Raw genomic sequence first — 11,340 nt, forward strand, 5'->3', positions numbered from 1 at the left:
ATACTACACACATTTGATGATCATCCATTCATGAATTAGTTCAGTAGAAGAGGGTGTTTAAAGGTTTTTTCATTTATAGCTACAGCGGACCGTAAAAATGGCTATTTAAATTAATATGAGCAAATTTGATAACAGACTACAGACAAAGTTTGATGATAATCCATCAATAAATCAATAAATTAAATAGGAAAAGATGTTTAAAGGTTTTTCTTTTTTAGCTGAGGCGGAAAAGGGGCCAATCAATGTAATACGAGCAAATTAAAGATTTGTTGATCATTCATCAATTAGTTCAGTAGAAAATGGTGTTTAACGGGTTATTTTCTATTTTTAGCTCTTATGACTTCAAAATGGGCCAATTGAAATGATATGAGCAAATTTAGTCACAAGAATACCAAATTTGAAGTAAATTTGCCCAGAAGTTTACTGTTCCAGAGACAAAGACGAATGTTGATGCATGACGACGGACGCCGGAGCATCCACCTTTATTGCGGTTAATGCTTCCGAGGAATCACTTTGTTTCCAGATTTTGATACTAGTAGCTCATCCTGAACTTTCGGTTCTAGTGAAGTAAAAAAATATTTAGATTAGTGACATCTATTTTTACAAAGTCGCTTTAATTACTATTTCAGTGTATTACTAATTTAATTGCCTGATCTTTGAAATCCAAACATTGAATATTTTCAGCCATTGAAAATTAGTAGTCCGATATTACACGTCTTTTTGTACATATGTATCTGGGGAAAACAACTCCATTTAAGATTTGAAGTCTTTATATCATTTTTTACCTTTAGTAATAAAAATTAGCAAAAAATAGCAATTATATACGGTGGGGCCGGGACGGAGGTCAAAAGGGCACGTGTGTCTATCTGTGCGCAAAAAATTGTTAACAGATCGTCGTTCAATATTTAAATGTAGAATTTCTGCTGTTGCGTATAAATTGTGTTATGACAAAATTAGAGTTATTATTTACTGCACATTTGATATGTACAAAGGTATAAATTTTGCACTTATGATGATTTCTAGATCGGCCATTTCGCCCTATTCCTAAATTTCTGATTATTTTCAGATAATTAAATATATTCAATAATCGTATGCCATTTTGAAAAGAAAATAAAACCCTAGTCAAAATACTATGTAAAGAATATATTAAGCTCATTTTCCTTGTTTTACCCTATACCCCACCTTTCCCCTGGGTAATAAAGGACTAGTGCATGATGCAGATAAAATATCATGTAACAAGATAATTACATACAGTTTTTGACAATCATGTTATTGTTTTCAAATAGGCTTAGTTGATACATAAAAGATAGTACTACACTGTTTAACAAATAATTCATGATATCAAATAATTTATGAAAAGCTTAATTTCAAAACATACACAAGACTCCTTTTCAGCAAAAAAGTGAGGTTTATAAAAATAATACAAAAGCAACTAGTGTAAAAATATATATTGAATTCATGTCCGAGCAAGATGGATTAAACAATCAACAGCTTATTGTACCTGCCTTTTGTTTAATTGAAAATTAAAGGTCATGCAAAGCAACCAATGCACATTTATTTCATGCCATCTTTGATTGATAGTAAATCTCTAATATCAAGAGATAGCATTACAGTACATGAATCAAATGTTTTAGAAGGAATTTAAAGAAATAACCATAATTTTTATCAAACAATCCTTAGCGAACTTTGTACTATATTCCTTAACATATCCGCTTCCATATAGCGAACAAACGTGTTGTATGCATATGTTATATATGCATATAACTAGTATTCACAGGTTTATTTTCACAAATCAAAACAGAAAAAACAACTTTATATTTTACATATTTACCCAATTGCTATTTACAATGTACTAATGCTGATCAACGAAAATCAAATTTAGAACTTGTTTTAGTTAATATATTGTTAGGTTATTTCTCCTTTATACATATAAAATGAGCCTGCTTGTTTGCAGGAGCATATGTCTTCGCCTGTCGTGAAATAACCTCTCTGGGATTCCCTAAAATTTTAAGCGAAAATTCTCTTTCAACTTTCCTCTCGTAGTCGTCTACAAAAATGTGTGTACCATTCTTAGCAATTAACGATGACGTGTAAATAGACTGGTACCTTCCCGGTGTCCCCTTCTTATATCCAGGTGGCGCGTCAACAATTATTACATCCCATGGCGTCTGGGTGACAACGGGAGGTAACTCTGATCGAAGATCAAGCTCAGTCCAAAGTTCTGAGTTGTTTATGTATTTATTGAATGATTTTACCGTATCAGTGGTATACCTTACTGCATATGCTTCTAAATAAGGGAACCTGTTTTTAATTTTCTTAAACCATACACCTTTAGGCTCGATAAAGATAACCTTTCCTTGTGTACTGTCATGCCAGAAGGGACTGTCGTTACCAAGTCCCCAAACAAGTAAATTACCATTACGGGGAAGAGCTTTTGTGATAACTGCTACTTGTTTTTCACCCATTTGAGTTCCTGGCGGTAGCCTCTTCAATATTGTTCTATTTGTAGACGCAAGTGGCTTTAATATAAGCTCTTTCGGGTTGATATTTTTCTGCGCTTTCTGTGTGACGGGGGAAATTATTTCCGTTTGTTGTATAGGTCGCGTGTAAAATATTATCACAATGACTATTACACTAGTGCATAAAGTTAAAGCACGACCACTATTTAGTTTACAATATATCACTGACATTCTTTAAAATAAAATATTACAATAGTTACAAATGGTGTAAGAAAAAAAAACTATTTACATTTAATAACAGAAAATTATGGATATGTGAAAGCATCAACAAAACGTTACCCAAGGTCTGTTCTATTCATCTACAAATGTGCGAATGAGGCAAAAAAATCTGTTTAAAACAACCAGGTCAGCTCTTTACCAAAGCGTATTCCATTTTAGTGTGAAGGCGCATAACGGATTGGCTTTGCAGTGAAGATATTCACCGTAGGTTCCAAATTGTTTGCTATTTAATTTTCACTGTATTTTTATGCCAAATTTCTGACGAGCATCTATCTCTCTTCCTAGAACAATTGATGTAACAAACCAGGGGATTGACAATGATAACGTTCACCAATCTGAAATATGTAACGACGTTTTAATAAGATAAGTCAATATAAAAAGGTAGCTGGTATATAATTTGTATCAATATTAATTTGTAATTATTATTGTACATATGCCTGTGTAAAGTAATTAGTTACACACATATACATTTTTACAGAAAAGCAGATAAAACTGTAATGTTATAGCAACATTTATGTGGGGAAAACACTTTGAATACTAGCAGAATTCTTTTAAATAATCATTATAAAAAACAATTTGATCGTTTCATGTTTAAATATATAAAAAAATGCTTAAGCCGGTGTTGGGTGGGTTTTTTTATGTTATATTTTTCAATTGTTATAGAATTTATCAACAGGAAATTTTGTTGTTTCCGTAATCATATGGTCGATTTATGAAAGAGTTGTAACATAGAATGTCTCTATTATTAAACACATATAGATTTTGTAAGATTTTGTACACAAAAAAGTGTTCTATGACAATAAAGTATCTAAGTAGGGTTTTCACCGTTAATCAATTATTTCGTGCATGCCTCAAGAAACATACTTTATAATGCTTTAGAAATATACAAATATATTTCTGTCATGCAGGTGTTTTGGAAGTTTTCTTTCTTTTTAAATTAAAACAATAATTCTGTACTCTTCAGACAAGAAATGTATATATCTATACACTTACGTTAGCTTAAATTTATTTATTTACTGCAATATTTAACAGCAATAAATCACTTTAGTTATTCTTAAAATAGCAAAGTTAAGATACTCGACTGTAATACTAGATTTAGCTTGCTGGGTGTTCTATCAATGCAGATATATTATAAATATTTAGAAACCTGTCTTAGTTTACCCTATTGTTACTTGAACGTTTTCCTGAACTAGGAGATTTACCTTGTGCTTTAAATGCTGATGTGTGCAGTGCTCGGAAAAAAATAATATGAGCCGTGTCACGACAAAACCAACATAGTGCGTTTGCGACCAGCATGAATCCAGACCAGCCTGCGCCTCCGCGCAGTCTGATCAGGATCAATGCTGTTCGCTATCAGTTTTTCTACTTGTAATAGAGTTGGTAAGCGAACAGCATGGATCCTGATCAGACTGCGCGGAGGCGAAGGCTGGTCTGGATTCATGCTGGTCACAAACCCATTATGTTGGTTTTGTCATGACGCGGCTCATATATAAAGGATGCTGTTAGAGACGTCTGTCTGTCTGCTACTGTACCGCGTTTTACGATGCTCATATTACATGTAATTATATTAACGATACATAGATGAAACACATCCAGTCATCCATTGTGATTGTCTAAAGCCCAAATTCTTCAAATGAAGTTTCCAGTGTCATGCGTGAATAAGTAAATTACATCTGTCGATTGTTTCAACCAATTAAGTGCTATTCTTTAATTTTTTTATAATTTTCAATAACTGGTTTCTAAGGCATCGATGTTGGAATGAATTATTTTATACCTCTCTCATGGAGGTAAGTTTCTGTTGCAATTAACACATGTGTATCATATATGAGCCGCGTCACGACAAAACCAACATAATGGGTTTGCGACCAGCATGGATCCAGACCAGCCTGCGCATCCGCGCAGTCTGATCAGGATCCATGCTGTTCGCTTACAAACCCTATAACAAGTAGAGAAACTGATAGCGAACAGCATGGATCCTGATCAGACTGCGCGGATGCGCAGGCTGGTCTGGATCCATGCTGGTCGCAAACCCACAATGTTGGTTTTGTCATGACGCGGCTCATATATCAAATACTATTACATAAATTAACACAATCATTAAACCTACACACCTCCAGATGAGTAAATTAAATCTTTAGAAAAAATCAATCTAATGAAAAATGTAATTACAGTTTAAGAAATATATTATCGATAACATTACATGTATTGAATGTACTCTTATTGTAAAAAGTTTGACAGAATTTAATATTTTTATCAACGGAATGAGTGATAAAAATTTCTGTATGTTTCACCAAGTTACACGTAATTTTTGTGAAAAGTAGGTGTCTTGTGATTAATTAAAACACTTCATTTGTGCATTTCCCATCATTAATTTTGACAAATTAGAATAATTTTAAAGATTAACACATGTTAAACACAAGTTTGGACGTAGACTGCTTTAATGCGTAATTCATGGTAATTGTTCTATTTATATCAAAGGCTGTTTGACTGATTTTCAAATCACACTGATAACTCCCACCATATCATGACTGTGATCGGGTGTGATATAAATGCATTGAATATCAACCTGAACCATTATTTCTTTCTTTTCCTTTTTGGAAATAAGTTCGGTTTTAGTGTTTTGTATACTACTTTGTTTATATTTAATAAAATTTCACACTCAGTATTCAAACTATCATGTTGGTTCGGTTTTCTATTAGAACTTACGAGATTTTGTGTGCAGCTAGTTAATGTCAACCGGTTATACAAATGGCATTGTGGAAATATAGTAAAACACATCCAGACATCGAGTTTTTATTTCCATTTATTACATAGTATTTTCACATCACAGTAAATAGAAATAAGAAGTTTTTCGCATGCGTAAAATAGCTGCGAAGGAATGGCCATCTGTGAAATACATACCTCGAGAAGAGCAGAATACAGAATATACTACCTTGAAAACGGCTGTTTAGATCTTTGCAATTTTTAAATGAAAACTAAATGTGAAGCATTACGAACGGAAAGTTAATTACGTCGAAGTACTCACGTTTACGTACGGTCACAGTACGGGTACGCTTAAACTATAGCCGTAAAGCTCAGCAATAATTGACTTAGACATTTTCTAATATTTATTGGTTTTTAAAATTCAACTAAATTCATGTTTAGTCAATTATCTCCTCTTGATATATATGAAATGAGCCTGTTGATTCGCACCTATGATCCCCTTGGCCTTTCGATGAACAACTCCAACTGGTGTTCCTAACATTTTAAGCGAAAATTCTCTTTCAACCTTCCTTTCGTAGTCGTCAACGAAAATGTGTGTACCATTCTTAGCAATTAACGATGACGTGTAAATAGACTGGTATCTTCCCGGCGCGCCTTTATATCCAGGTGGCGCGTCTACAATTATTACATCCCATGGCGTCTGAGTGACAACTAGTGGTAACTCTGGTCTTAGATCAAGGTCAGACCAAATTTCTCGGTTGTTTATATATTTTTCAAAGGATTTTTCAGTCACAGTAGTATATTTTACTGGATATGCTTCCAAATAAGGATATGAATTTTTCATTTTATCAAACCAGAAACCTTTTGGCTCAATGAAGATAACTTTGCCTTGTGTAATGTCATGCCAGAAGGGACTATCGTTTCCAAGTCCCCAAACAAGTAGGTTACCATTTTGTGGAAGAACTTTTGTTATAGCGGCTACTTGTTGCTCACCCATTTGTGTTCCTCGTGGTAAGCTCTTCCAAATTGTTCTATTTTTATACATTGTTTTGTTAACGTCCGGATCTTTATGTTTTTCACCAGTTTTAAGAATGGGCTCAACTTGGATCATTTTCATTTTGTCTGGTTCTATAATATGAGGACGAACACTTTGCGACTGATCAGTATGTTCTTTAAATGTAAATAATGTATATAGGATGATAACACTTATGCTCAGTATGACGATGAATCCAAATCTCCGTTTGAATGTAAAAGATGGCATTTTAATGGCCGCCAGGGTTATAAATCAAGTATGACCTGTTAATGCTGACATAATTTATCATCAATGCTGAGTCGTTGAATACATTGAGCTTATAGATTTTGTGCGATTTTGTACAGTTTCTAAGCGACTTCATAACAATACTGACACCAAGAACGTCTGCCACTTGTCAAGTAAACAAACCTTAAAGCGTCCGTAAGAGTAATTCACTTACACCTACTAGTATTTAATTACGCGCCAGTGCAGGTAATATGTTGAAATACACATGTAAGTTTGGCTTCTTTTTGCAGCCACCAAAATTAATCAAATGGAGTCATTGAACCGTTTGATAGCAATATGCGGTCAAATAATATAAGATACTGTCCACTTCAGAACCGCTACAGATCATGTAAAGATGTTTTACATTAGGCAAGCCTGAGAAGAAAATAATTTTAATTGTACTTCATGCCACGAATTGTACAACCGTAGCATTTCAGCGGGGCGTATTTGTTCAGAAAGATGGGGTTTTGCATCGGAGTAGGGTGATATTTTGTGTATAAGCAGTTGTTACTCAGTTTTAATTAGCCACTGCGAAAGAAAACAAACGCTGGTTAGTAGTTCCTAAGCCAATGGTTAGTGTAAAACGTCACCAAGCAATGTTAAAATGTTATTGGTGTAGAGTTAGAAACATTTTTTTCCATCACCTTGATGAGGACAGAAATGAAGCCAATTCAAAAGACATACACAACACAGCACCATTCTGAAATATAAAAATGGAATCCAAATCATTTTAAACATCTCTTGTTAACAGATATCGACCTATAAGCTTTTATATTGATATCGATCCCTGAAAAAGCTGTAAATAAACGGCTGGGTGGATGCATTATACAATTCCATCTATGTATTAATTAGTGTTTTTATTATTATAGAAATTGATTCCAGAAAGCTCCGTGATGTCACCGATAAAGTCAGTTAAAATATTAATCCAATATTTGCTAAATGTAAAGACACAAATGTCATTTGGTTAAGTTCGATAATTAATGATAAGTAAAGAGCGTACATATATTAATTCGCCAGTTAGATATATTGTATCATGAATTTGTTTGATTAGCGGGGTGATATGTCGGAGACATTGAAGCTAGTATCACACCGCCTTAAATGAGCATGAAGATTACTTCTTTTATCACAGTGTTAAGACCTTTCTATCGAAGATGTGTCAGGGTGAAATCGTGTACCCACACATGATCAGTCAGGAGTCAGTTACCTGCAAATCAGTTACAACACTGTCTATCGGGGATACAAATAGAGCATGCTCGTTGATTGACCTATTTTTCCTGTGGTTAACTTATTGTGACGACAGGTAACATGGAAAGGGCTAACGATAGAAAAGTCATATTTAGATGCTTGTACATTGGTTACTTTTTTCTGGGATCTCATATTGTGACGACAGGGAACGTGTTTTTTTTTATTTTTGCCAATGATACAAAAGAGAAAGAACATCAAAACACTTGGCAATCTGATTTATAATCAGGGGCTTTGCCCACTTGTACAAATAAGAAAGCCTCTTGTTTTACGGTGCTCTATCTGTTACTTAACGCATTCATAGAACTCCAAACTTCATTCTTAGGTAATCTTAGGCAATAAGAATCAGCCTTGGGTTTATGACAAGCAAAAGCAAACAAAAAACAATATTTTCCATGTCACTGTCGGGACTTATTAATAATTTCATCAAAATGTTTTAACGAGGCAGTGTAATCTTATATTAAACCTAGCACATAGAACCTTATCGTTCTTTTGTGATTAAACAATCGTAAAATGACGGTATTGTGGTTAAGCAATATCTAATATATTCACTGAAGATTCAGACTTAACCATGAAGAATATGGTGAGGCAGATACGGGCAATATAAAGCACAAACATTAATAAACTATTAGTTAAAAATTAAACAAGCGGTTAGTATAGGGTAATCAATGGAAAAACATGGATAAAGCTAGTAGCACAAACACACACAAACAGACATTTTATGACGTACAATGATTTAAAATTATAAGAATACTATATAACTCAACAAAGTCTTACACAAATTAAGGTCTTAACTCCCATTATGCTCCAGGAATGCTATCATTTTTGTTTCTCAAATAAAAGTTTGTTTTTTTCATTTTTGTTGTGGTTATCATGTTACAGTGTTAAAAAAATTACGCGTGTGCCTCATTGATGAACTATCATTCGCTTCTTTTGCTCTATTTGCAATTGGTATATTTAGCGTATTTTGTATATGCGTACAATAGACATATATTCATCAAAATATGATAAATGCAGGCAAAATGGTGACGTTGTTACAGAACGCGCTCAAAGTGCATGCACTAAAAAAATACGAAAACAATTGGACTGTTTTATGTGTATATTAAACAAACAAGCACACAAAAAGCCGACAAATGTTCACAGAACTGGGGTAGTTTTAGACACAAAAAAGACATACATGCCTATAGAGTAGTTATAAATAGGAATTCTCCCGCACACATTGATTTGTCCGAAATTAATAGTCCACTTAAAGATAATTTTACAATACATGTTCATATATTTAAAAGTAAGTGATTATTACACGTCTTTCTTTCCGAAATGCAAGCTTTTCAAAGTTTATACACTTAAACCTGTTTTAGATTTTAAGAATCGTGTTTTATTTTGTCGTTGTTCACATCTAATTACCATTTTCACGTGGAGAGGCTATCACTGCGTAAATAAAAGGACATAAATGCATTCATCATGAAAGTGTTAAAACTTTTATGGGCAACAAATAATATGCAAAACATAGATAAACAATTGAAAAATTTATATTTTACATTTCTAAAAACCATGTGTGGGTAGTACTAGATTTAAGGCACACTATAAACATGCATTCATGTGACGGTATTCAGGTAATGATAGATGAGAAAATAATTCATAAATAATGACTGAATACGATATTTGAAAGAAAAACACATTGAAGATTTTCATACAGGTATTCTTTACTGGCATGTTGATGAAAAGAACAAACGGTAAATCATTCTTAAGTTTATGGGAAAGTCTAGGCAAGCACTTGATTTATCAAACAAATATTTGTTGTAAACTGCAAACGCAGACCCAGGACCGTTAGCCATTGGGGTTACAAACGATGGGGATATTGATTCATGAGTCTAATTTTTGCATGATTTTCAAATAAAAAACGTAAGTAAATATTCTAAATGCAAATCTTAAAGAAAAACTAAATACTAAATTACTATCAAACATATATCCAAAGTTTTATAGAATATTCAAATGAGCGCGATACTGTATGCTTAACAGACAGGCCAAAAATATTGGACGTACAATATATTTAGATTTAACAAAATTTTACACAGTTTAAAACAATAAAGCATAAAATGTCAACACGGAATATTAATAGCATGAATTTTAGTTAAGAAATTTAATAGACATTTTTTTGTAAATCAATACATTTTATCTAAGTTATATACAAATGTTAGGTGTAACGTTATTATATAGGTACTTAAACTTCTAACAAATTACATTTGTTAAACATTTTCGGAAGAGTTCAAAATAACGTAAAATTGAATAAACGTATTGCTTATTTTGAATGTTATGATTGAAAACAAGTTTTGTTTCGAGCACATGTTATTATCTTCATTTTATTCGTATTCGTCAATTAACCACTTTGAGTTTTGTTTTAAAATAAAAAGCGAAAACAAAATCTTAATTTCACTGTGCCCTGTTAAATAATAATAGATTTGCGATAATTACGCTTGCAATAATCAGGTTATATTTAAAGTAAAATACTCACTTACTGATACGCTTATTCCAAAGGAGTTTTTTTTCTCCTGAAGTTTTTCTCTAGTCCATTGATACCTTGCTATAAATGCACGACGAGGGTAGATACGTTCCTATAACAATTCCACCGGGACTCTGAATTATGGATTACCAATACAATCTTTATTCAGTTCAAAAATATACATCGATTTAACAACATTTTACTATATTAACTATTATTTGACACAACACATGTATGTCTAACGTATGTGTCTAGATACACTTGATTAATTGTGCAACTTTTAAAACAAGTTTCAAGTTTCGTCTCTATTGACAAAACAAGTTCAATTCCTGTCATTTTTTATTGTTTCGGTTTAAACCAAACACACTTTTTCGTGTATATATAAAACGCGGATAAAGCTCGTGTTTATGGTAATGAGACAGCGATAATACACTCGAATGAATAGAAATGCATTAAAGAGCCCAATAATGTTTTCGCTTAGATATATAGGATGGATGTAGGGTGATGGTGTGGAGCCGGCGGGTGCTCCCTTAAATTGCTTCCCCCATCATCCCCTTAAATTCTGTATGTATAATTAAAAAAACGACGTAAATAAATTCTAATTCATCACAATGGGTCAGTAACTTTATTGCCTATTTCAAAAAAATGAAATTTTTTTAAGAAACTGTTGTCCGGACCATTAAGCTTGGTTGGGTGAAATGACTTTTGATAAATAAAAAAACTCTCAACCGCATACAAACGATAGCATATTTATGTATATCATGGAAGAATAGAATTATTTTTCACTTAAAAAATCGCCTAGATATTTTTGCAATCGAGTTATGTCAATTGATGTCGTAAAAACAGATTTAAGTACGATA

The 11,340-nt window shown here is 32.9% G+C and overlaps 1 protein-coding gene across 6 annotated transcripts; it reads right to left on the bottom strand.

Annotated features, from left to right (window-relative positions):
- Nucleotides 1–1,249: 1,249 nt before the first annotated feature.
- Nucleotides 1,250–10,927, bottom strand: LOC132730771 (uncharacterized). 6 transcript variants are annotated; one of them, XM_060716773.1, is made up of 3 exons: nucleotides 10,497–10,907; nucleotides 7,383–7,438; nucleotides 1,250–3,073 (listed from the first exon to the last, which is right to left on the bottom strand). In XM_060716773.1, exon 3 carries the CDS (start codon nucleotides 2,688–2,690, stop codon nucleotides 1,911–1,913), a length of 780 nt encoding a protein of 259 aa, XP_060572756.1. In that variant the 5' UTR covers nucleotides 2,691–3,073; nucleotides 7,383–7,438; nucleotides 10,497–10,907; the 3' UTR covers nucleotides 1,250–1,910. The 6 variants fall into 6 exon arrangements, with proteins under 6 accessions (XP_060572756.1, XP_060572757.1, XP_060572754.1 ...); XM_060716774.1 differs by having other exon boundaries at nucleotides 10,493–10,907; XM_060716771.1 differs by lacking the exon at nucleotides 7,383–7,438.
- Nucleotides 10,928–11,340: the final 413 nt, after the last annotated feature.

Source organism: Ruditapes philippinarum, unplaced genomic scaffold (genome assembly GCF_026571515.1).
Source record: "Ruditapes philippinarum isolate M1 unplaced genomic scaffold, ASM2657151v2 ctg735_1_1_1_1, whole genome shotgun sequence".
Taxonomy (NCBI): domain Eukaryota; kingdom Metazoa; phylum Mollusca; class Bivalvia; order Venerida; family Veneridae; genus Ruditapes; species Ruditapes philippinarum.

Bases quoted from the DNA above. Each gene is read 5' to 3' on its own strand.
- LOC132730771 (XM_060716768.1), bottom strand. From the start codon at position 6,702: ATGCCATCTTTTACATTCAAACGGAGATTTGGATTCATCGTCATACTG.